Source organism: Cherax quadricarinatus, chromosome 49 (assembly GCF_038502225.1).
Source record: "Cherax quadricarinatus isolate ZL_2023a chromosome 49, ASM3850222v1, whole genome shotgun sequence".
Taxonomy (NCBI): domain Eukaryota; kingdom Metazoa; phylum Arthropoda; class Malacostraca; order Decapoda; family Parastacidae; genus Cherax; species Cherax quadricarinatus.
Genome location: NC_091340.1, coordinates 11,758,176 through 11,786,053, shown reverse-complemented (window position 1 = coordinate 11,786,053; position 27,878 = coordinate 11,758,176). Strand labels below are relative to the sequence as shown.

The 27,878-nt window shown below is 42.2% G+C and overlaps 1 protein-coding gene across 2 annotated transcripts in view; it reads right to left on the bottom strand.

Annotated features, from left to right (window-relative positions):
- Positions 1-15,974, bottom strand: part of LOC128697005 (hepatoma-derived growth factor-related protein 2-like) — a 55,507-nt gene extending 39,533 nt beyond the window's left edge. Inside the window, exons 1-3 of one of the 2 annotated variants that reach the window (XM_053788505.2) lie at positions 15,671-15,974; positions 9,021-9,169; positions 2,347-2,446 (exon numbers count right to left, since the gene is read on the bottom strand). In XM_053788505.2, coding sequence (XP_053644480.1) covers positions 2,347-2,446; positions 9,021-9,144 — 224 coding nt within the window. In that variant the 5' untranslated portion in view covers positions 9,145-9,169; positions 15,671-15,974. The remainder of the gene's footprint in view (positions 1-2,346; positions 2,447-9,020; positions 9,170-15,670) is intronic. The other variant, XM_053788506.2, reaches the window with a different exon arrangement.
- Between the last annotated feature and the right edge of the window lie 11,904 nt (positions 15,975-27,878).

The following is a 27,878-nucleotide window of genomic DNA, read 5'->3' as shown; positions in this document are numbered from 1 at the left end:
AATCCGTCCTACAGAGCTCATCGTTAGACGAAATTATCTTTAGCCAAATTAATTTTCCCCTTAAGAAATACAGTAGACCCTCGCCTAACGAATGCATTGCATAACGTTAAATCCACCTAGCGATACATTTTAACGCAAAAATTTTGCCTTGGCTAGTGCTAAAAAACTCGCCCAACGCGATTTGTTCCATTCGAGACGCATCCACATGTGGCCTGAGTGCGCCTCACTTGTCCCGTGGGTGCCAACCACCGCGGTCGCATCCAAACATACAATCGGAACATTTCATATTATCACAGCGTTTTTAGTGATTGCACCTGCAAAATAAGTCACCATGGGCCTCAAGAAAGCTTCTAGTGCCAACCCTATGATAAAAAGGGTGAGAATTAGTATGGAAATTAAGAAAGATTTTGAAGGGTTTGGGGCTAACCCTGAGACGTCTATGCCAGTTGTGGAATCCATTGTGCCTACTTCAAAGATTAAGGAAATGTGTGCAAAGTGGGTTGAACTGCAAACCTTTATGAAAGAAAATCACCCTAACACAGCTATTGCAAGCCATGCTGGTGACTATTACAATGACGTGTTATGGCCCATTTTAGACAAATCTTAAAGGAACGGGAGGTACAGAGCTCTATGGACAGATATGTTGTGTGACAGAGGTCCAGTGACTCTCAAGCTGGCCCTAGTGGCATTAAAAGAAGAAGGGAAGTAACCCCGGAAAAGGACTTGACACCTCAAGTCCTAACGGAAGGGGATTCCCCTTCTAAACACTAAGACCATCAACACTCTCCCCTCCTCCCAGCCCATCAATCATCACCAGATCTTCAATAAAGGTAAGTGTCATGTAATTGTACATGTCTTCTTCAGTTTGTGTGTATTAAAATTAATATTTCATGTGGTAAAATTTTTTTTTTTTATGCTTTGGGGTGTCAGGAATGGATTAATTTGATTTCCATTATTTCTTATGGGGAAAATTAATTCGGCTAACGATAATTTCACCTAACGTTGAGCTCTCAGGAACGGATTAATATCATTAGGCGAGGGTCCACTGTAATGGAAATCCAATTAATCTGTTCCAGACAGCCAAAAGTATTAAAAAAAAAATTTTTTTCATGAAATATAAATTTCCCTACAAAGAAAACAATGAGACATGCACAATAACTATATAAATAAATTAAAATGACACTTACCTTTACTGAAGAGTATTGATGAGTGATGAGACACTGTTTTTTTTGAACACTGGGATTTTCACTGTGATACATGAGTAATGGCTTCACTTTGCAATCCCCACTAGCATTACAACAAAACAAGAAAGTTAGCCTGTCTTTCATAGGCTTGTGTCCTGGGAGTGCCTTTCCTCCTGAGTAATGTAGGTCCTGTTTGGCATTTTCTTCCAGAACAGGTCTGTTTTGTCACAATAGAGCACTTGTTGGGGTTGGAATTTTTCAGCTTCGCCATGCCTTATCACACTGTGTATGCCACAACGATTCTTAAATCTCTCAAACCAACCTTTGCTGGCCTTAAATTCACCAATATGAGCATAAGTTCCAGGTATTTTTTCCTGTTCACCTGGGTGTGAGTCGACTGGTGGGTCGCATCCTGGGAGACAAGCTTAAGGACCCTAATGATAATAAGTTAGACAGTCCTCGATGATACACTGACTTTCTGAGGTTATCCTGGGTGGCTAACCCTCTGGGGTTAATTGTCTCTCGGTAACTGTTTCTCGTAAAGCCACACCAACAACAGTCTCTCCACATCTTCGAGTATTACAGCTGACGGTGGTGCAGCAGCAGCTGACCATGGTACAGCAGCAGTAGCAGCAGCTGACTGTGGTACAGCAGCAGCAGCAGCTGACTGTGGTACAGCAGCAGCTGATTGTGGTACGTTAAAATTTCGATAGTATTTCTCACCCTTTTTACCACAGGGTTGGCACTAGAAGCATTCTTTGGGCCCATGTTGGCTTATTTAACAGTTACAATGGAATAATACAAAATGTATCGAATGTATGCATGGAACCGGCCACCCTGGCTTATAAACAATGATGGCAGGGCAGCTGAGGAGCTCAGGCTGGACGGACAGGTTCGGGATGAATCATGTTGGTCGAGTTTTTCATCATTGGTTGGGCCAAAATTTTTACGCTCAAATGCTTTGTTAGGTGAATTTATCGCTAGACGATGCCTTCGTTAGCTGAGGGCCCATTGTATTTGAAATACATTCAATTTTTGCACACGATTTGAAGAGTATGGGAGAAAATAACTAACATTAATTTATTTTGTACTAAATCAAAATTTACACTAAAATTTGTAATAATAGAGACCTGACTGCAATTGAATCTTTGAAGAAGCCTACCTGAAACTATATGGAGGATTTTCGCTGTCTGCCTTATTCCCAAGATGTGGATCCATGCGAGTCAATGGTTTTAATTTGCGTGCTGCAACTGCTGGCTGGTCTGTAAACCATTGTCAGAAAATTTCTCACAAAAATATATGTAAATTGTACAGTAATCTCTTTTACAAAGCACCTCTATATACATAGTGCAAATTTTTTTAATGTTAGTGAAAAACTGAATTCAAAATTGAATAGGATGTGCAGAGGCCTTCATAGTACACTTTCTATTTTGGGATGCACTCATTACTGGCTTGTTGTGTTAATAGTTGTCAAAGGCATTTATCGATAGCGTACGTGAGTGCGCATATGTATGTTCATGTGAGTAATTGTGAGTAATCTTCACAATTGTGAGGTAGTGTTAACACAGATATTTTTAAGCACACATGTAATATTAATATTTTAAATAGAAAGAGAGAGCCACAGAATTTGGTAAGCACAAGCCTATCTGACATTATCCTGACACCAAATGACTTCAAACAGGCGATAAATAACATGCTCATGCACTCTGCCCCAGGCCCAGACTCATGGAACTCCGTGTTCATCAAGAACTGCAAGAAGCCCCTATTACATGCTTTTAACATCCTATGGAAAGGTAGCATGGACACTGGGGTCATCCCACAGTTACTAAAAACAACAAACATAGCCCCACTCCACAAAGGGGGCAGTAAACCAATAGCAAAGAACTACAGACCGATAGCGCTATCATCCCATATCATAAAAATCTTGGAAGGGTTCTAAGAAGCAAGATCACCACCCACCTAGATACCCATCAGTTACACAACCCAGGACAGGATGGGTTTAGAGCAGGTCACTCCTGTCTCTTCCAACTACTGGTCCACTACGACAAGGTCCTGGATGCTACGAAAAGTTCTTGGATGCTATAGCAGACAAACAGAATGCAGATGTAATATACACAGACTTTGCAAAAGCCTTCGACAAGTGTGACAATGGTATGATAGCGCACAAAATGCGTGATAAAGGAATAACAGGAAAAGTTGGTAGATGGATCTATAATTTTCTAACAAATAGAACACAAAGAGTAGTAGCCAACAGAGTAAAGTCGGAGGCAGCTACAGTGAAAAGCTTTGTTCCGCAAGGCACAGTACTCACTCCCATCTTGTTCCTCATCCTCACATCGGACATAGACAGGGATATAAGCCACAGCACTGTGTCTTCCTTTGCAGATGACACCCGAATCTGCATGACAGTGCCCTCCATTGAAGACACTGCAAGGCTCCAGGAGAACATCAACCAAATATTTAAATGGGCTGCAGAAAACATTATGAAGTTCAATGATGAGAAATTTCAACTACTCCGATAAGGTAAACTTGAGGAAATTAAAATTTCATTGGAATATAAAACAAATTCCAATCGCACAATAGAGAGAAAAACTAACGTCAAAGACCTGGGAGTGATCATGTCAGAAGATCTCACCTCCAAGGACCATAACATTATATCAATCGCATCTGCTAGAAAAATGACAGGTTGGATAATGAGAACCTTCAAAATCAGGGATGCCAAGCCCATGATGACACTCTTCAGATCGTTAATTTTATCTAGGCTGGAATATTGCTGCACCCTAACAGCACCTTTCAAGGCAGTTGAAATTGCTGACCTAAAAAATGTACAGAGAACCTTCATGGCATGCATAACAGATAAAACACCTCAATTACTGGGAACACTTGAAGTTCCTAAACCTGTACTCCCTAGAATGCAGGCAAGAGAGACACGTACATGATTATATATATGTACTTGGAAAATCCTAGAAGGATTAGTACCAAACATGCACATGAAAATCACTCCCTACTAAAGCAAAAGACTTGGCAGATGATGCAACATCCCCCCAATGAAAAGCAGGGGTGCCACTAGCACATTAAGAGACAACACAGTACGTGTTAGGGGCCCAAGACTGTTCAACTGCCTCCCAGCATACATAGACCCCTGGCTGTCTTCAAGCAGGCGCTGGACAAGCACCTAAAGTCAGTACCTGACCAGCCGGGCTGTGGTTTGTATGTTGTTTTGCATGCGACCAGCAGTAACAGCCTGGTTGATCAGGCCCTGATCCACCATGAGGCCTGGTCACAGACCAGGCCACGAGGGTGTTGAACCCCAAAACTCTCTCCAGGTAAACTCCAGTATCAAATGGGTATCAGCCTCTTTTATCGATATTAATACCAGTGCCATAACAATGGCTGATACCTGTCAGTATCAGTAGGTTTTGTCCATTACTTTAAAATTGTTATATACAGTTTACCATAATACACACAGTAGCATTACGTTGTATGCAAACTTTGGGTACTACACACCGTAGTACATGATTCCTTCCCTCCTACTGACAACCCGTGCCACCTATGGCTGCATTATGGAAGTCTTGTGTCTCACTTACTATACTGGATGCTATATCACTGTTACGGTTCGAATCTTAATCTTTAGCCAGGTTAGTGCACTCTCTAACAATACACTTCATAGAATGAGAAGATACTTCCAAAATTAGAAATGTAAGGCACAAATAATAGTTACTCAGTCTTTTCTAGCTTCTTTTTATTTAAAAGCTTAAATACTTCTTAGATATTCATAAATATCTATTAAATATCACTTTGTCAGAAACTTTCATTCACATAAGAAAACACTTAAATAGAATGTACATCAATATGGTCACTACACTTGTTAAATGATCAGAGGAATATTACTGCTTCCTCAATAATGACATTACTTGTACGCGAGAATATACATTGAGAATGGACACCTTCACTGAGTAACTCCCTGGCATAAGGAATATATCACTTAAAGTTCTAAACCTGACACAGGCCTTCACATCGCAAACTGAAGGTAACAGTACATAACTGTCCGCAGACTTCACTTCAGAATAAACCTCAAGCTGGTTCGGGAGTTTCTACAACAGAATTCTCTATCCAAGTGAGAATAAGGTGGAGTACTAGAGGGGTAGCTCAGTCAATGCACACTGAGTCGGCAGAGAGAGCGAGCTGAACTAACACAGTTAATCCCTACATGACATCAACTCTCCAAAGGGGAGAGGGAAGAGTAAGCTAAACTACCCTCCAAGGACATACCTTGTTTCAACTCTTAGCCAGCTGTTACCTACCTACCCAACACATTACTCAAAATACATAAATATATATATACACATCATACCCGGGTATATTCCTCAATCAGATAATATTATAAACTAGTGGAATCTTTAATTTAGCTAATATTAAAGAAACCCCGAGTATAATATTAAGTGGATAATACATATATAAATTGATCTCATTATGGCCTTGATCATAACAATCACTATACTGGATGCTGCACTTGTCTATGGATATCTTGTTTATGGATATTAACCATGGTACACAAGAGCTGCCAGTGATGCTGGAGGTGCTAAGAAGAATCTCTTCTCACATGCACCTTGACTTTATATATGTACTCTGTTTCTTGTATCCTTTGTATCACAGAAGTGAACAAGGTTGCAGGACTGAAACATTTTCTAAATAAAACATCTTAGGTGTTTCCACATGTGCCCTTTTTCTCCATGCCTTATAGAATTTGTTACTCCCAAAATATGGCAAGATTCACATTTTCTTATACTGTACACTTGCTTCATAACATAATAAAATACCAAAAATTTAAAAAGCTGAAAACAGTCTAAATTTATTTTCAAGAACAGTATACAGGATATACATATATGTATAATATTTTTAAGAGCCCATAGTATGTGTGCAACTTAGACAAAGATTACAGCTACTTAACAGAACATAGTCTGAAGGTTCTCTAAGTCAGTGTGTTCTTTCAGTTTGTGCATTGTCTAAGTTTATGTATCTATATTTATGTGGTTAAAGTAAGAGTTAATAAAGCTAATTATAAGATTATACAACACAGAAAGAATTGTAAGTTTAAGAATCTAGATAAGCTGTTTTGTATTGTTTGCATAACTATGGGCTTTTCCACGTGCAATAGAAAAACAAGCAATGTAAAACTTATTTAATTCCATGGAAAATAAACTTCACTTTACTTACTCTAAATAAGTATACAAGATATGATGTAGGGCGAAATGACAGTAGTTTGTTGGATTATGTATTGGTAGATAAAAGACTGTTGAGTAGACTTCAGGATGTACATGTTTATAGAGGGGCCACAGATATATCAGATCACTTTCTAGTTGTAGCTACACTGAGAGTAAAAGGTAGATGGGATACAAGGAGAATAGAAGCATCAGGGAAGAGAGAGGTGAAGGTTTATAAACTAAAAGAGGAGGCAGTTAGGGAAAGATATAAACAGCTATTGGAGGATAGATGGGCTAATGAGAGCATAGGCAATGGGGTCGAAGAGGTATGGGGTAGGTTTAAAAATGTAGTGTTAGAGTGTTCAGCAGAAGTTTGTGATTACAGGAAAGTGGGTGCGGGAGGGAAGAGGAGCGATTGGTGGAATGATGATGTAAAGAGAGTAGTAAGGGAGAAAAAGTTAGCATATGAGAAGTTTTTACAAAGTAGAAGTGATGCAAGGAGGGAAGAGTATATGGAGAAAAAGAGTGAGGTTAAGAGAGTGGTGAAGCAATGTAAAAAGAGAGCAAATGAGAGAGTGGGTGAGATGTTATCAACAAATTTTGTTGAAAATAAGAAAAAGTTTTGGAGTGAAATTAACAAGTTAAGGAAGCTTAGAGAACAAATGGATTTGTCAGTTAAAAATAGGAGAGGAGAGTTATTAAATGGAGAGTTAGAGGTATTGGGAAGATGGAGGGAATATTTTGAGGAATTGTTAAATGTTGATGAAGATAGGGAAGCTGTGATTTCGTGTATAGGGCAAGGAGGAATAACATCTTGTAGGAGTGAGGAAGAGCCAGTTGTGAGTGTGGGGGAAGTTCGTGAGGCAGTAGGTAAAATGAAAGGGGGTAAGGCAGCCGGGATTGATGGGATAAAGATAGAAATGTTAAAAGCAGGTGGGGATATAGTTTTGGAGTGGTTGGTGCAATTATTTAATAAATGTATGGAAGAGGGTAAGGTACCTAGGGATTGGCAGAGAGCATGCATAGTTCCTTTGTATAAAGGCAAAGGGGACAAAAGAGAGTGCAAAAATTATAGGGGGATAAGTCTGTTGAGTATACCTGGTAAAGTGTATGGTAGAGCTATTATTGAAAGAATTAAAAGTAAGACTAAGAATAGGATAGCAGATGAACAAGGAGGCTTTAGGAAAGGTAGGGGGTGTGTGGACCAGGTGTTTACAGTGAAACATATAAGTGAACAGTATTTAGATAAGGCTAAAGAGGTCTTTGTGGCATTTATGGATTTGGAAAAGGCGTATGACAGGGTGGATAGGGGGGCAATGTGGCAGATGTTGCAGGTGTATGGTGTAGGAGGTAGGTTACTGAAAGCAGTGAAGAGTTTTTACGAGGATAGTGAGGCTCAAGTTAGAGTACATAGGAAAGAGGGAAATTATTTCCCAGTAAAAGTAGGCCTTAGACAAGGATGTGTGATGTCACCGTGGTTGTTTAATATATTTATAGATGGGGTTGTAAGAGAAGTAAATGCGAGGGTCTTGACAAGAGGCGTGGAGTTAAAAGATAAAGAATCACACATAAAGTGGGAGTTGTCACAGTTGCTCTTTGCTGATGACACTGTGCTCTTGGGAGATTCTGAAGAGAAATTGCAGAGATTGGTGGATGAATTTGGTAGGGTGTGCAAAAGAAGAAAATTAAAAGTGAATACAGGAAAGAGTAAGGTTATGAGGATAACAAAAATATTAGGTGAAGAAAGATTGGATATCAGATTGGAGGGAGAGAGTATGGAGGAGGTGAATGTATTCAGATATTTGGGAGTGGACGTGTCAGCGGATGGGTCTATGAAAGATGAGGTGAATCATAGAATTGATGAGGGGAAAAGGGTGAGTGGTGCACTTAGGAGTCTGTGGAGACAAAGAACTTTGTCCTTGGAGGCAAAGAGGGGAATGTATGAGAGTATAGTTTTACCAACACTCTTATATGGGTGTGAAGCATGGGTGATGAATGTTGCAGCGAGGAGAAGGCTGGAGGCAGTGAAGATGTCATGCCTGAGGGCAATGTGTGGTGTGAATATAATGCAGAGAATTCGTAGTTTGGAAGTTAGGAGGAGGTGCGAGATTACCAAAACTGTTGTCCAGAGGGCTGAGGAAGGGTTGTTGAGGTGGTTCGGAGATGTAGAGAGAATGGAGCGAAACAGAATGACTTCAAGAGTGTATCAGTCTGTAGTGGAAGGAAGGCGGGGTAGGGGTCGGCCTAGGAAAGGTTGGAGGGAGGGGGTAAAGGAGGTTTTGTGTGCGAGGGGCTTGGACTTCCAGCAGGCGTGCGTGAGCGTGTTTGCTAGGAGTGAATGGAGACGAATGGTTTTTAATACTTGACGTGCTGTTGGAGTGTGAGCAAAGTAACATTTATGAAGGGGTTCAGGGAAACCGGCAGGCCGGACTTGAGTCCTGGAGATGGGAAGTACAGTGCCTGCACTCTGAAGGAGGGGTGTTAATGTTGCAGTTTAAAAACTGTAGTGTAAAGCACCCTTCTGGCAAGACAGTGATGGAGTGAATGATGGTGAAAGTTTTTCTTTCTCAGGCCACCCTGCCTTGGTGGGAATCAGCCAGTGTGATAATAAAAAAATAAAATATTTACTTACTCTGTGAATCACTCTGAGACGAGAGTTGACTTTCTTGTTTCTTAGGTGGTGGTGGTGGAACTATCTCTGATATACTATCCCAGTCAGACCCAGAATCCTCATCTCTGGCTGTTCGCCCACGCATCTCGTCTTGCAAGTATGAAGCTCAACTGTATTAAATAAAGGGGATATAAATGTGTAGAAAATATCTAGCCAAGACTGGACTCGTAATAATGGATCCGAGTAATATGCGAGTCTGCATTTAACATTTGGGAGCGCATATAATGTATGGGTTGGTACATAATGAACAGGTCCATACATAATTTTCAGATTCACATATAATGTGGGTCCAAGTATAATGTACAGGTCTGGACACAACATGCGGGTTCACATATTATATAAGTGTGCATATACTGTGGACCCCCGCCTTACGATCAGCTCCCAACTCGACCAATTATGTAAGTGTATTTTTGTACGTGCTTTTGTACGTGTATTTTTGGGAGTCTGAAACTGACTAATCTAATTCACAATATTCCTTATGGGAACAAATTTGGTCGGTAACGGCACCCGAACAGACTTCTTAAATGAAATAATATTGTAAGGCGGGGGTCCACTGTATAATGTACAAGTTCATACATAATGTACACCTACCATCTGACTTACGACCGAGTTCGGTTCCGAGAAACCGGTCGTAAGTCGAAATGGTCATAAGTCGAACTTTACTACTGAATATCAACAAAACATTTTTGTAATGACTTTATTTTATTGTTTTATTTTGGTATTTCATGTTTTACTTTACTTTTTTTGCTGTTAGTACTGTATTTTATACTGTAAGCTTTAGGATAAACACTGTGTACAACACAAATAGTTGTTTATTTCCAAGAAATTTGGCATAAAAAACACGGTCGTAAGTCGAGTGGTCATAAGTCGGATGGTAGGTGTATTTATGTATGTAATGTGCACATGTATGTGTACATGTATGTGTATATGTATATGTATAGTACAGTATATGTCAATATTGAGAGTAAGTTTGTTGTTTGCTGTCTGGGTAGAAAGAAATCTTTAAGAGTTCCTCACTGACTGTGTTGTTGAGAACAAGATGTGGATTAGATATGACAAATGTGTCGTTTACAAACTGGACTGATTTAACCCTTTGGGGGTTTCGGACGTACTAGTATGGCTTACGCGCAGGGGTTTTTGACGTACTAGTACGCATAAATTCTAGCACCGTCAAATCTCGCGGGAAAAGGCTGGTGAGAGAATGGGTCTGTGTGGTCGGTGTGCGCGGTAGAAAAAAAATCTGGGACCCAGTGGTGCACTGTGGGAACCCCATCTTAGTACACAATGTCCACCATGCCTCGCGGTAAGAAGTTCCTCACTCCTCGGCGAATTGGGACACTTTTGTTCCTCAGTGACAGTTCTAATACAGATGGAAGTGCCAGTGAAGATGAGTTTCAAGGTTTTGGTGAGGTTTTGACCGAAACTAATGACCATAATATCGGTAATAGTGAGGAAAACCCAGACGACTCTCAACCTTCCACCTCTGGCGCTGGGCTGTCTTGTTCACGTTCAGTTGTACCAGAATCAAAGAGGAAACTCCTATTTTCCCAAATGCCAGACTCAGATGTGAGCATTTGTGATGATAGTGATAGTGATTATGAACTACAAGCTCTTGAAAACAGTTCCAGTAGTGATAGTGAAGTGGAATATTCCCCAGTGACGCGTCAGTATATATGACGATATATGCGCTCTGGTAGTGTGCCATAAGCTATTCCAAGGGGAAGGAGTACATCTAGGAGTACATCCCATGGCTGTACAACAGGAACAGACAGTGAAAATGACGATGATAGTGTTGCAATTGGGATGGAAAATGTGCATGGTGGTGGTAGTGGTGGTGACGGCCGTGAGGCACCAGCAGTGGGCCATGCTGCCACCCACGCCGCTGCCTCAGCTGCTCTACAACAAAGGCCACCATCCCCCACCCACCCACCACACCAGCCTCCACAACCACAACCTCCACAATCACAACCTCCACAACCACAACCACCTGTCATTGTCCAGTACCCACCAGGCAGGAAGCTGTCAATTTTGTTCCAAATCCCCACCAGTTTGATGACAGCCAAAGTGGAATACGGCCATCCTGTACACTTGGGAACAATGCCAGTGAACTGGAATGTTTCGAGTTATTCTTTGATGAACCCCTGAGGGAAAGTATTGTCATGGAAAGCAAAACATACTATGAGTACACCATGGCAAACACAATACTTTCACTAAAATCACGACTACACCAGTGGAAGGAGGCAACTGTGGCCGAGATGTATCCTTTCTTTGCCACAATAATGTTTATGCCACATGTGTATAAGCACAAAGTGAAATCATACTGGTCAACAGACCGCCTAATTGCAACCACAGGTTTCAGTGATATAATGCCAGTGAATCGATTTGTGCTAATGTTATGTATGCTTCACTTCTCAGACAAAGCCAGGCCTGACAGAAACGACAGGTTATATAAAATTAGGCATGTGTTTGTGTATCTGAAAGAGAAATTCAATATGTATTTTTATCCCTTCAGGAACCTTGTAATTGACGAGTCTTTGATTCTGTTTAAAGGAAGGCTCTTTCAAGCAGTACATACCAAGCAAGAGGAAACGCTTTGGTATAAAGTTGTTTGTGCTTTGTGATTGTTACAGTGGTCTGGTATTGGATATTATTGTGTACACTGGAAGTTATACATTGCAAAATACCAGGAAGTTACTGGGCATCTCTGGTGATGTGGTTAGAACAATGATAGAACCATACCTTGGTAAGGGGCATATATTATATACTGATAACTGGTACACAAGCCCCTCACTCAGTGATTTTTTGCGAGTGAACATGACAGATGTGTGGCACAGTGCGTGCAAATCGGAAACATATGCCCAGGTTTGACGCTGGCACTCATAGAGGTGAGGTGCAGGCATTTGCTGCCAATGACATCATGGCATTTCGGTGGCATGACAAACGAGATGTCACACTGTTGTCATCAATTCACCCTAATGAAATGGCAGACACTGGCAGGCAGCATAGAGAGAGCAATGAACCCATTCTAAAACCTACAGCTGTGATTGATTACACCTTCAATATGCATTAGTGGACAAATGTGACATGCAGATTGGGTTTGCTGATTGTGTTCACAAGAGTTATAAGTGGTACATAAAACTCTTTTTCCATCTTCTGGACATTTCCATGCTCAATGTTTATAATATGTATAAGATGAGGACCAGAAACAAACCACAATATGGCGAATTCTGTTTATCTGTCATCAGACAAATAGTATTCAAGTACCAAGGAAGAACACCTGCAATAGACCGCCCACCAAATTATCAACAACTACCTTCTCGTCTGAAGCATAGTGATCACTTCCTAGTAAAACTGCCTGCTACTGCTTTCAAGAAAAAGGCTCAGAAGAGGTGTTACATCTGTGCACATACAAGGAAACGCCCACAACAATGCAGAGACACTCGTTTTATGTGTGAGGAATGTAAAACACCACTGTGCATGACACCATGTTTCAAAGACTTCCACAGGCTGCAGAACTTCTAGAAACATTACCTGTGACTGTATATGTGTATATAAAATATAGAAAAATAGTAATAAACAACATTTCATATCGTTTGTTTGTGTAAATATTTTCTATAACAAAACAATGACAACAGTGTTTACGCCCTTATTGTGTAGTATTGAAAAAGAAAAAACTTACAAAATACTGATCATATTGGTCTCACAGGCCATAAAAGTTACTTGGAAAAAAAAAATTAAAAAATAATAGAAAATTGTACATAAAACAGTAACTAAAAGAATACCGGGAGACAGCAGTCGGCGATGTTGCCACATTGTCCCCCTTTTTCGTCAACTTCACGCTTCCATATCTCGGTAAGTATTGATGGTAAAAAATTTTTGTTTAGAAAATGTTTAGAAAAATGTTTAGAAAAAAAAAAACTATTTTTTCATAAGGAAATTGTTTGTTTTTTTTTTTGGAAATTTGGCCGACCCTGAGGACGAGTCTCTGAGAGGACCTGTCGACCCTCGAAGGGTTAAACGTATAAGAGAAAACTTTAGATAGGACTTAATTTTAAATGAATTCTTGCTAACTGACCAATTTTACTTATTTAGCACGAGAAACAGACAGACAGACAGACAGACAGACACACAGACAGACAGACAGACGGACAGACAGACACACACAGACACACACACACACACATATTGGAGTATGCGGCACCAGTTTGGAACCCACACCTAGCCAAGCACGTAAAGAAACTAGAGAAAGTACAAAGGTTTGCAACAAGACTAGTTCCAGAGCTAAAAGGTATGTCCTATGAGGAGAGGTTAAGGGAAATCAACCTGACGACACTGGAGGACAGGAGAGATAGGGGGGGACATGATAACGACATACAAAATACTGAGAGGAATTGACAAGGTGGACAAAGACAGGATGTTCCAGAGATGGAACACAGCAACACGGGGACACAGTTGGAAGTTGAAGACACAGATGAATCACAAGGATGTTATGAAGTATTTCTTCAGCCACAGAGTAGTCAGGAAGTGGAATAGTTTGGGAAGCGATGTAGTGGAGGCAGGATCCATACATAGCTTTAAGCAGAGGTATGATAAAGCTCACGGTTCAGGGAGAGTGACCTAGTAGCGACCAGTTAAGAGGCAGGGCCAGGAGCTTGGACTCGACCCATGCAACCTCGTCTAGGTGAGTACAACTAGGTGAGGTGAGTACACACACACACACATATATATGTATATGTATACTATGTATATTTTTTTGTTAATATGCCTACCATCTCCCACTGAGGCAGGGTGACCCAAAAAAGAAAAACAATCGCCACCATTCTACACTTTCACCATCATTCACACAATCACTGTCTTTGCTGAGGTGCTCAGATACACACTCTCTGAGCGCCTCTACAAAGACAGCGATGGTGAAAGTGTTGAAATGATGGTTTACATGGAAAAGGTTTCGGGGGTCAACGCCCACGTGGCTCAGTCTGAGACCAGGCTTCATGGTGGATCAGGGTCTTATCAACCAGGCTGTTACTGCTGGCCACACACAAACTGACATATGAGCCACAGCCAGGTTGTTCAGATACCGACTTTAGGTGCCTGTCCAGTGCCTTCTTGAAGACAGCCAGGGGTCTATTGGTAATCCCCCTTATGTATGCCGGGAGGCAGTTGAACACTCTTGGGCCCCTGACACTTATTGTGTTATCTCTCAGTGTACTCGTGGCACCCCTGCTTTTCATTGGGGAATGTTGCATCTCATGCCAAGTCTTTTGCTTTCATAGGGAGTGATTTTCGTGTGCAGGTTTGGTATTATTATAATCAAGGGGGAAGCACTAAACCCGTAGGATTATACAGCGCCTATGGGGGGATGGAAGGCATTCAGGCTTAATTCAGGGAACTGGAGCACAGATCCAATTCCCTAGATCAAGAGCCCCTCACCAGCGTCAAGGAGCCTTCCTTGAGGGGACTGCAGGTTTGGTAACAATCCCTCCAGGGCCTTTTGAGTGTATATTGTCATGTATCTCTCTCGCCTGCATTCCAGGGAATACAGATCAAGGACCTTCAACCATTTCCAGTAATTTAGGTGCCTTATCGTACTTATGTGTGCCGTGAAAGTTTTTTGTACACTCTCCAGGTTTGCAATGTCGCCAGCCTTGAAGGGGTCCATTAGTTTACAGCAGTATTCCAGCCTAGAGAGAACAAGTGATTTGAAGAGTGTCATCATGGGTTTGGCATCCCTAGTTCTGAAGGTTCTCATTATCCATCCTATCATTGTCCTAGCCGATGAGGCAGATACATTGTTGTGGTCTTTGAAGACAAGATCCTCTGACATTATCATTCCCAGGTCCTTCACATTTCTTTTTTGCTCTATTGTATGGTTAGAATTTGTCGTATACCCTGATATATTCTTAATTTCCTCAAGTTTTCCATATCTGAGTAGTTGAAATTTTCCTCGTTGAACTTCATATTGTTTGTTTCTTTTTTTGGGTCACCTTGCCTAGGTGGGAGACAGCAGATGTGTTGGAAAAAAAAAAGAGGTGGAGGAGAGTGATTTTTTAAATAGTTACAATTCATAAACCTATTATTTTAGGCTGATCTTTACTATTTAATGTTCATGTAAATAACTCAGTTCACTTTATTCCTATTGTACCTCTTTTCACTGTTAAGTAATTTTCACTCAGTTGAGTTACTTAGCCGTTTTAATCTTTAAGGCTATAATCATGACTGACTTCTACTGTATCTTACAGCTAGACTTTAAATAAGATATTACATGGAACCAAATGGATTATTATTATTATAATCAAGGGGGAAGCGCTAAACCCGGAGGATTATACAGCGCCTGGGGGGGGGGGATGTGGAAGGCATTCAGGCTTAATTCGGAGAACTGGAGCACAGATCCAATTCCCTAAATCAAGAGCCCCTCACCAACATCAAGGAACCTTCCTTGAGGGGGAACCAAATGGAAATTAAGTTACTTTGACTTTTTTTGGGGTTATCCTAGTAATTTACATATATGTTACTATATATGATGATTGTACTTACGTGTACCTGTACCTAAATAAACTTACTACCTGACCTAAATAAAAATTTACATTGAATGTTAAAATGTCAATAATCACCCGTATATTAAATGTTGAGACACGGCTTTCTCTTCTGCTTTGATTATTAAAATATGTCTCTGCACTCCGCAGTATAATCTGCAGAACTGTGGTGTCTCTAATGAGGTATAAACTACAATTTCAGCAAAAATGAAGTGAAGAAATGCGAAAAAAAACACACTGCTTTGTTTGTTGTTTGTGGGATTCTCCAGGGCCACCATAGTTGACGCTTTATTGAGCTCTTCCTCTCGGAGTCCAACAGTAAAAAAAAAAAATATTGCCTAAATCTGTTTAAGGATGGGAGAGAAAATAATGCTTCCTGCGGAGAGACTCGGGAGCATTAAATAATGCCTCCAGTGGCGAACTGCTTCTATAATGGCCTGGGCTTCCTTTTCTACAGCAGCATAACATTTCTCTGATCCTTGAAAAGTTCTCGAAAAGAAGGCTACTGGTCGTCCTGCCTGAGATAAGACTGCAGCAATGGCAATGTCAGATGCATCCGTTTCCACTTCGAATGGTAGGGACTCATCAATGGCTTGAACTACGGAGTTTTCAATGTCCTGTTTGAGAGTATAGAAAGCGACTTCTGCTTCCTTTGTCACAGGAAATGTGGTAGCACTCAATGGGTGGACTTTACTTGAATAGTTGTAGATCCATTGTGAGTAATAAGCAAAGAGACCAAGAGTTCTTCGGAGTGACTTTTTGTCTTGAGGCATTGGAAGTTCCCGTAGAGGTCGTAGTCGTTCAGGGTCTGGGAATATTGAACCTCCTTCCACTATATAACCAAGGATGCTAAGCCTTTTAGTTGAAAAAGTGCACTTTTCCTCATTGTAACTGATATTTTTCTTCTTGGCGGCTTCCAAAAACTTATCAAGGTTTGCATCATGTTCCTCCTGGGTCTTGCCACAAATGGTAACATTATCTAAATACGCATAAGTTCCCATGAGTTGCTCTTCCTGAATGAGTGAATCCATAATTCGTTGGAAGCAGGCTACCCCATTGGTGACTCCAAAAGGGACTCTGGTAAACTGATACAGGCCATCACTAGCCTGAAATGCTGTGTATGGTTTATCTTCATTCCTTATAGGGACTTGATGATAGGCACTCTGTAGATCAGTTGTGCTAAACACATAATACTGAGCAATTTTGTTCACTGTATCATCAATTCGAGGTAGAGGGTACCCATCAAGAAGTGTAAATTTGTTGATTGTCTCAGAGTAATCGATAGCCAGTCTCCGTTTCCTATAATCATCTTTAACAACAACAACCTGTGCACGCCAAGGGGAATTACTTGGTTCTACAATACCCTCCTTCAGCAGCCTCTGAGTTTCTTTCTCAATGAACATCCGATCCTCATAAGAACAGCGGCGTGACTTAGCTGATATAGGATGGCAATCCGAGGTAAGATTTGCAAACAGCTTTGGTGAGTCTACCCTTAAAGTGCTAAGTCCACATTATTATTATTATTATAATCAAGGGAGAAGCGCTAAACCCGGTGGATTATACAGCGCCTGGGGGGGGATGTGGAAGGCATTCAGGCTTAATTCGGGGAACTGGAGCACAGATTCAATTCCCTAAATCAAGAGCCCCTCACCAACATCAAGGAACCTTCCTTGAGGGGGCTAAGTCCACAGACAACAAGAGGAGGCAGTTCACCTCCATATGTTAAGGTGACACTACCATGCAGCTTCTGAAAGTCCTGACCAAGGATAACATCAGAGCACAGTTGTGGCAGAATAGCTAAATGTACATCTTGATAATCCTTTCCATTAACTCTGAGATTTACCTTACAAAACCCTAAGGTCTGAATAGAGAGAGATGTTGATGCCATGGAAACGGTACCTGATGAGTGATGTACAGTCAATGAGTGGCGTTTAACTAAGTCAAGGTTGATGAAACTCTCTGAGCTGCCACTATCAATAAGACCATCTACTTCTGTTCCTTTGATGAATACTTTCACAACTGCCTTTGACAGTGAATTTGGAGTAGCCGCAGAAGTCACTGTTGCTAGAGTCGCATGATCACTGGAATGTGTGGAGACACTAGCTCTTGTTGATGCATTAGCACAACATACTTTAGCAAAGTGACCTTTCTTGTGGCATTTATGGCACATTGCTTCACGAGCAGGACACTTTGGACGTGGATGTCTTGAAAAACCACAAAAGAAACACACCGTACCTGCTGCTGCTGTCACTGAGACAGGTTCCACAGTAACTTCATTGCAAGAGTCTTGGTCAGGAATTGCAGCACTTACCACTCGAGAAGGCTGAGTGGTACTGTATACTTCAGAATTCTTCTGGGCTGAATCTAGAGCTCTTGGCTGGTCAAAGGCAGCGGCTAAGTCGAGAGTTTTATTCTCCAATAAACGCTGCCTTATTATTGGTGATTGCAGGCCACTGATAAAAGCATCCCTGATGGACTCTTCACAATACTGAGCAGCTGTCACTGCTTGGAAGTGACAGTCCTTACCTAAAATTTTCAGTGCTTGAAGGTATTCCTCTAAGGACTCATCAATCTGCTGGCGGCGAGTTGCAAGGCGATAGCGTGCAAAGATTTCATTTGTAGGTTTAATATACTGAGACTTGAGGGTTTTGATAGCATCTTCGTAGGTATTAAACTCAGAAATAGCCTCATATATCTTAGGTGACACAAAATTGATGAGCAGACTTAGTTTATCTAGATCTGTTTTAGGAAGGGCTCCCAAGAAGTTTTCGAAAGTCTTAAACCAGTGCTTCCATTCCTGAGCAGCCGTTGATAAGCTGGGGTCACAGTCTAGCCTCTCAGGTTTCAGTAAACGCTCCATGTTGTGATGTAGTCTAGCTCAGGATCACCACCAGGTAGCCCAGGATTCTATGTTCAATAAATTGTTGTGATAGAAACACAGGCCTTATCTCTAGGCTTTATTGAACATAGAATCTTCATAATACTTCTGCAACAACAAAATATAATGACTAGTACATCTAATAACTGCTTTTACAGGGATGGTGATGTCTTGCATATGTCAAGAGGAAAGTTATAACTACAGGCCACATATTTAAACTCACCATGTAATCTGCATCACTGATATATGGATATAGTAGGAGAGAATCACACACCATGTGTTGGCGCCCATGACACACACCAAACTGTTGTTGTTGTTAAGGGCCCCGAGAGGTGGTGCAGTATTATCCTGCTGCTGCTCCCCACAGGAGCAGTATCACTACAGGGGGAACACCAACTGGATGAGGTACACATAACCAAGGAGGAGTGGGACCAGACAGCATCTCTCCGTGGGTCCTAAGAGAGGGAGCAGAGATGTTGTGTGTGCCATTAACAAAGATCTTCAACACATCCATTGAAACTGGGCAACTCCCTGAGGTATGGAAGATGGCAAATGTAGTCCCAATTTTTAAAAAAGGAGACAGACAGGAGGCATTAAACTACAGACCTGTATCACTAACGTGTATAGTATGCAAAGTCATGGAGAAGATCATCAGGAGGAGAGTGGTGGTGCACCTGGAAAGAAGCAAGTGTATAATTGGCAACCAGCACGGTTTCAGGGAAGGAAAATCCTGTGCCACAAACCTACTGGAGTTTTATGACAAGGTGACAGAAGTAAGACAAGAGAGAGAGGGGTGGATCGACTGCATTTTTTTGGACTGCAAGAAGGCCTTCGACACAGTTCCTCACAAGAGGTTACTGCAAAGGCTAGAGGATCAGGCACACATAACAGGAAAGACACTGCAATGGATCAGAGAATACCTGACAGGGAGGCAACAACCAGTCACGGTACGTGACGAGGTGTCAAAGTGGGCGCCTGTGACAAGCGGGGTTCCACAGGGGTCAGTCCTAGGACCTGTGCTGTTTTTGGTATATGTGAATGACATAACAAAAGGGATAGACTCAGAAGTGTCCTTGTTTGCAGATGATGTGAAGTTAATGAGAAGAATCAAATTGGACAAGGATCAGGCAGGACTACAAAGAGACCTGGACAGGCTACAAGCCTAGTCCAGCAACTGGCTCCTTGAGTTTAACCCTGCCAAATGCAAAGTCATGAAGATTGGGGAAGGGCAAAGAAGACCGCAAACACAATATAGTCTAGATGGCCAAAGACTGCAAACCTCACTCAAGGAGAAAGATCTGGGGGTGAGTATAACACCGAGCATATCTCCTGAGGCACACATCAGTCAGATAACTGCTGCAGCATACGGGCGTCTGGCAAACCTACGGATAGCATTCCGATACCTCAGTAAGGAATCGTTCAAGACTCTGTATACCATTTACGTCAGGCCCATACTGGAGTATGCAGCACCAGTTTGGAACCCACACCTGGTGAAGCACGTCAAGAAATTAGAGACAGTGCAAAGGTTTGCAACAAGACTAGTCCCAGAGCTACGGGGATTGTCCTACGAAGAAAGGTTGAGGGAAATCGGCCTGACGACACTGGAGGACAGGAGGGTCAGGGGAGACATGATAACGACATATAAAATACTGTGTGGAATAGACAAGATGGACAAAGACGGGATGTTCCAGAGAAGGGACACAGACACAAGAGGTCACAATTGGAAGTTGAAGACTCAGATGAATCAAAGGGATGTTAGGAAGTATTTCTTCAGTCATAGAGTAGTCAGGCCGTGGAATAGCCTAGAAAGTGACGTAGTGGAGGCGGGAACCATACATAGTTTTAAGGCGAGGTATGATAAAGCTCATGGGGCAGGGAGAGAGAGGACCTAGTAGCAATCAGCGAAGAGGCGGGGCCAGGAGCTATGACTCGACCCCTGCAACCACAAATAGGTGAGTACAAATAGGTGAGTGCACACACACACACACACACACAGTAGTAGAGTTACAAGTGGAGAAGGTAACAGGAACTGAAGGGGACAGGCCAAACTATAAAAGGGGGGACTACACAGGTATGAGAAACTTCCTGCAGGAGGTTCAGTGGGACAGAGAAATGGTAGGAAAATCAGTAAACGAGATGATGGAATATGTGGCAACAAAGTGCAAGGAGGCAGAGGAAAGTTTTGTTCCCAAGGGAAACAGAAATAATAGGAAGACCAAGACGAGTCCTTGGTTTACCCGAAGGTGTAGGGAGGCAAAAACTAAGTGCAACAGAGAATGGAAAAGGTACAGGAGGCATAGGACCCAGGAAAACAAGGAGATTAGTAGAAGAGCCAGAAACGAGTATGCGCAGATAAGGAGGGAGGCCCAGCGACAGTATGAAAACGACATAGCATCGAAAGTCAAATCTGACCCGAAACTGCTGTATAGCCACATTAGGAGGAAGACAACAGTCAAGGACCAGGTGATAAGGCTGAGGAAAGAAGGTGGAGAACTCACAAGAAACGATCAAGAGGTATGTGAGGAGCTCAACACGAGATTTAAGGAAGTATTTACAGTAGAGACAGGAAGGACTCTGGGGGGACAGACCAGATGGGGACACCAACAAGGAATACACCAACAAGTGTTGGACGACATACATACAGATGAGGAGGAGGTGAAGAAACTGCTAAGGGACATCGATACCTCAAAGGCAATGGGACCGGACAACATCTCTCCATGGGTCCTTAGAGAGGGAGCAGATATGTTGTGCGTACCACTTACCACAATCTTCAACACATCCCTGGAAACTGGGCAACTACCTGAGGTATGGAAGACAGCAAATGTAGTTCCCATTTTCAAAAAAGGAGACAGAAAAGAGGCACTAAACTATAGACCTGTGTCATTGACGTGTATAGTATGCAAAATTATGGAGAAGATTATCAGGAGGAGAGTGGTGGAGCACCTGGAACGGAACAGGAGTATAAATGCCAACCAGCACGGATTCACGGAAGGCAAATCCTGTGTCACAAACCTTCTGGAGTTTTATGATAAAATAACAGAAGTAAGACAAGAGAGAGAGGGGTGGGTTGATTGCATCTTCTTGGACTGCAAGAAGGCCTTTGACACAGTTCCTCACAAGAGATTAGTGCAGAAGCTAGAGCATCAGGCGCATATAACAGGAAGGGCACTGCAATGGATCAGAGAATACCTGACAGGGAGGCAACAACGAGTCATGGTACGTAATGATGTATCACAGTGGGCACCTGTGACGAGCGGGGTCCCACAGGGGTCGGTCCTAGGACCAGTGCTATTTTTGGTATATGTGAACGACATGACGGAAGGGTTAGACTCAGAAGTGTCCCTGTTTGCAGATGATGTGAAGTTAATGAGGAGAATTAAATCTGATGAGGACCAGGCAGGACTTCAAAGAGACCTGGACAGACTGGACACCTGGTCCAGCAAATGGCTTCTCGAATTTAATCCTGCCAAATGCAAAGTCATGAAGATAGGGGAAGGGCACAGAAGACCACAGACAGAGTATAGGCTAGGTGGCCAAAGACTGCAAACCTCACTCAAGGAGAAAGATCTTGGGGTGAGTATAACACCGAGCATGTCTCCGGAAGCACACATCAACCAGATAACTGCTGCAGCATATGGGCGCCTGGCAAACCTGAGAACAGCATTCCGACACCTTAGTAAGGAATCATTCAAGACACTGTACACCGTGTATGTCAGGCCCATACTGGAGTATGCAGCACCTGTTTGGAACCCGCACTTGATAAAGCACGTCAAGAAACTAGAGAAAGTACAAAGGTTTGCAACAAGGTTAGTTCCAGAGCTAAGGGGAATGTCCTATGAAGAAAGATTAAGGGAAATCGGCCTGACGACACTGGAGGACAGGAGGGTCAGGGGAGACATGATAACGACATATAAAATACTGCGTGGAATAGACAAGGTGGACAAGGACAGGATGTTCCAGGGAGGGGACACAGAAACAAGAGGCCACAATTGGAAGTTGAAGACACAAATGAGTCAGAGAGATAGTAGGAAGTATTTCTTCAGTCATAGAGTTGTAAGGCAGTGGAATAACCTAGAAAATGACGTAGTGGAGGCAGGAACCATACACAGTTTTAAGACGAGGTTTGATAAAGCTCATGGAGCGGGGAGAGAGAGGGTCTAGTAGCAACCGGTGAAGAGGCGGGGCCAGGAGCTAGGACTCGACCCCTGCAACCACAAATAGGTGAGTACAAATAGGTGAGTACACACATGGTAATGCATTATTTACAGCTAGCAAAGTCAGGGTATTTCTCCAGAATGGTCTGTAATATACCACTGTGGATAAAATACTTTGCCATTTCTTGAACATGACTTTGCCAATTCATCAGCCCTAGGGAAGAAACGGTAAATTCGACATTTATGTTCGTCGCCAGGAAGGGCTAAGATAAGATAAGATAAGATTTCGTTCGGATTTTTAACCCCGGAGGGTTAGCCACCCAGGATAACCGAAGAAAGTCAGTGCGTCATCGAGGACTGTCTAACTTATTTCCATTAGGGTCCTCAATCATGTCCCCAGGATGCGACCCACACCAGTCGACTAACACCCAGGTACCTATTTGCTGCTAGGTGAACAGGACAACAGGTGTAAGGAAACGTGTCGAAATGTTTCCACCCACCTGGAATCGAACCCGGGCCCTCCGTGTGTGAAGCGGGAGCTTTAGCCACCAGGCCACCGGGCGAGGGAAGAAGTGGGGGTAGAGCGAGACAGCTGCGTTCCACCAAGGTCAGTAGATTGCAAGACGTTGTTGATGCTTTAATTGTAACTGATTCTTTTTCATCCATAAATGAGAAATAACTCCTTAAGCGTCAACTGTGACATGCTTGTGTCAGGAGCCAGAGACAGGTACGATAGGATTGTGGACAGGGAAGTCAGAGTACACCTGTGAATTCCATCTCACAATGGTCTTCGGATGCATGCTAGGTCTGATAAATTGGCAAAGTCATATGCCTTCAAAGGAGGAGTAGATTACAATCTTTGGATGTCAGTTAGTAATTTGAGAATAATAATACGTAAAGAACTTTAATTGAATTTCATTGACTTGAGACTGAGGGAGATTGACACCAATCAGTCCCTCTACCATTATTCTATCACATGTCTATGGTGTATCCAACAAAATAAGTAGACTCTTGGATGTCACTACCGCCCGGCTCCGGTTGGGTTACCAGTATCTTAGTGAGGTTAAACCACCACCACCAGATGATGTAGATCAAATTAAATGTAAACTTTGCCTGATGAACAATTATCGCACCTTGCGTCGTTATGTGCTGGAATGCCATAAAATTAATGAATTCAGAAACAACTCATTCAGAAATGTTCAAGAAATGTCAAAGTATTTTATCCATAGAGGTATATTACCAACCATTTAGAAAAAAAAATATCCTGACTTTGCCCTCTGTAAAAAAGCATAACCACTTAAAAGAAAGAAACCTAAAGTATTTCTTTTCTTATGCCAAATCAAAGTCGAGAGCAACATCCAGTATTGGGCCCCTACTTAAACGAGATGCGTCCTACACAGATGACAGCAGGGAAATGAGTCAGCTACTCAAGTCCCAATATGACTCGGTTTTTATCGAGCCTCTAACCAGACTAGAGTCGAAGTCCTAAATTATTTTTTTATGAGAGAGCCACAGAATTTGGTAGACACAAACCTATCTGATATTATCCTGACGCCAAATGACTTCAAAAAGGCAATAAATGACATGCCCATGCACTCTGCCCCAGGCCCAGACTCAAGGAACTCTGTTCATCAGAAATTACAAGAAGCCCCTATCACGTGCTTTTAACATCCTATAGAGAAGAAGCATGGACATAGGGGTCATCACACAGCTGGCTAAAAACAAGACATAGCCCCACTCCACAAACAGGGCAGTAAAGCAATAGCATAGAACTACAAACCGATAGTGCTAACGTCCCATATCATAAAAAAATCTTTGAGAGGGTTCTAACAAGCAAGATCGCCATCCATCTAGATACTCATCAGTTGCACAACCCAGGGCAGCATGGGTTTAGAGCACGTCGCTCCTGTCTGCCCCAACTACTGGACCACTACGACAAGGTCCTTGATGCTCTAGAAGACAAACAGAATGCAAATGTAATATACACAGACTTTGGAAAAGTCTTTGACAAGTGTGACCATGGTGTAATAGAGCACAAAATGCGTGATAAAGGAATAACAGGAAAAGTTGGTAGATGGATCTATAATTTCCTAACAAATAGAACACAAAGAGTAGTAGTAAACAGCAAAGTCGGAGGCGGCTACGGTGGAGAGCTCTGTTCCACAAGGCGCAGTACTTGCTCCCATCTTGTTCCTCATCCTCATATCCAAAGTTTATTCTCTATAAGGATTACAATGCAGGGTTTACAGATTTTGGTTATTGTGTGGTTTACATGTAATAAAATACTAATTACAGAGGGGGGCCACTAGAACACCTAGCATGGCTAGGCATTTTGGGCAAACTTAGTATAATTCTTAACCCTAAATTATTATAAATTGTGGAGTATGTTGACTAAATACTAAGTGACTAAATGCTAGTTTGTGAGTTTAGCAATGTGAATGCTTTTGTTTTGGCACAATACATAGTTTCTATATTGGAGTATCACAGGCAAACTTATGACTAGTCAGGAATCATTATTATAAGATTAAGATACGTATTTCTGTGCTTATAGTCAAATGGGTGAGTGAGTGTAAGTGTGAAACACCAGGTGGTTTTTATGTAGTTATCAGGGAAATAAGATGTTTTCTAACGGTAGTTTTGAAGGTGATGAATGTGTCTGCAGTTCTAGAGTTTTCAGGTAGGGTGTTCCAGATTTTAGGGCCTTTGACATACATTGAATTTTTGTAAAGGTTTAGTCTGACACGGGGAATGTCGTAGAGATGTTTGTGTCTGGTGTTATGCATGTGGGTCCTGTCACAACTATCAAGAAAGCATTTTAGGTCAAGGTGAATATTGGAATTTAGGGTCCTGTATATGTAGATTGCACAGTAGTAAGTGTGAATGTTCTGAACAGGGAGTAAGTTTAGATCTATGAAGAGTGGGGGAGATTGTTGCCAGGGATGGGATTTAGTGATTATTCTTACTGCGGCTTTTTGTTGAGTTATTATTGGCTTTAGATGTGTTGCTGCAGTTGATCCCCAAGCATAAATAGCATAGGTGAGGTATGGATAAATGAGTGAATAGTACAGTGTGAGAAGGGCATTTTGCGGCACGTAGTATCGTATCTTGGAGAGGATCCCAACTGTTTTGGATACTTCTTTTGATATGTGTTGGATATGGGTGCTGAAATTCAGGTTGTTGTCGAGGTATAGGCCTAGGAATTTGCCCTCATTTTGTCTGGCAATTAGGGTGCTGTCGATCTTAATGTTAAGTTGCGCAGCACCTGCTCTGCTACCAAACATAGACAGGGATAAAAGCCACAGCGCCATGTCCTCCTTTGCAGAGGACACCCGAATCTGAATGACAGTGTCCTCCTTTGAAGACATCACAAGACTCCAGGCGGACATCAACCAAATCTTTAAATGGGCCGCAGAAAACAATATGAAATTCAACGATGAAATTTTTCAATTACTCTCTTACGGATAACGTGAGGAAATTAAAACTACATCGGAGTATAAAACAAATTCCAACCACACAATAGAGCGAAAAACTGATGTAAAATACCTGGGAGTGATCATGTCAGAAGATCCCACCTTCAAAGACCATAACACTGTATCAATCACATCTGCTAGAAAATGACAGGATGGATAATGAGAACCTTCAAAACTAGGGATGCCAAGCTCATGATGACACTCTTCAGGTCGCATGTTCTAACTAGGCTAGAATATTGCTGCACACTAACAGCACCTTTCAAGGCAGGTGAAATTGCTGACTTAGAAAATGTACAGAGAACCTTCACGGCGCGCATAGCTGCGATAAAACACCTCAGTTACTGGGAACGCTTGAAGTTCCTAAACCTGTACTCCCTAGAACACAGAAAGGAGAGATACATGATCATATACACTTGGAAAATCCTAGAGGGACTAGTACCAAAGCTGCACATGAAAATCACTCCTTATGAAAGCAAAAGACTCGGCAGACGATGCAACATCCCCCCAATGACAAGCAGGGGTGCCACTAGCATGATAAGAGACAACACAATAAGTGTCAAGGGCCCAAGACTTTTCTACTGCCTCCGAACAGGCGATAAATGACATGCCCATGCACTCTGCCCCAGGGCCAGACTCATGGAACTCTGTGTTCATCAAGAACTGCAAGAAGCCCCTATCACGAGCCTTTTCCATCCTATGGAGAGGGAGCATGGACACGGGGGTCGTCCCACAGTTACTAAAAACAACAGACATAGCCCCACTCCACAAAGGGGGCAGTAAAGCAACAGCAAAGAACTACAGACCAATAGCACTAACATCCCATATCATAAAAATCTTTGAAAGGGTCCTAAGAAGCAAGATCACCACCCATCTACAAACCCATCAGTTACACAACCCAGGGCAACATGGGTTTAGAACAGGTCGCTCCTGTCTGTCTCAACTATTGGACCACTACGACAAGGTCCTAAATGCACTAGAAGACAAAAAGAATGCAGATGTAATATATACAGACTTTGCAAAAGCCTTCGACAAGTGTGACCATGGCGTAATAGCGCACAAAATGCGTGCTAAAGGAATAACAGGAAAAGTTGGTCGATGGATCTATAATTTCCTCACTAACAGAACACAGAGAGTAGTCGTCAACAGAGTAAAGTCCGAGGCAGCTACGGTGAAAAGCTCTGTTCCACAAGGCACAGTACTAGCTCCCATCTTGTTCCTCATCCTCATATCCGACATAGACAAGGATGTCAGCCACAGCACCGTGTCTTCCTTTGCAGATGACACCCGAATCTGCATGACAGTGTCTTCCATTGCAGACACTGCAAGGCTCCAGGCGGACATCAACCAAATCTTTCAGTGGGCTGCAGAAAACAATATGAAGTTCAACGATGAGAAATTTCAATTACTCAGATATGGTAAACATGAGGAAATTAAATCTTCATCAGAGTACAAAACAAATTCTGGCCACAAAATAGAGCGAAACACCAACGTCAAAGACCTGGGAGTGATTATGTCGGAGGATCTCACCTTCAAGGACCATAACATTGTATCAATCGCATCTGCTAGAAAAATGACAGGATGGATAATGAGAACCTTCAAAACTAGGGAGGCCAAGCCCATGATGACACTCTTCAGGTCACTTGTTCTATCTAGGCTGGAATATTGCTGCACTCTAACAGCACCTTTCAAGGCAGGTGAAATTGCCGACCTAGAAAATGTACAGAGAACTTTCACGGCGCGCATAACGAAGATAAAACACCTCAATTACTGGGAGCGCTTGAGGT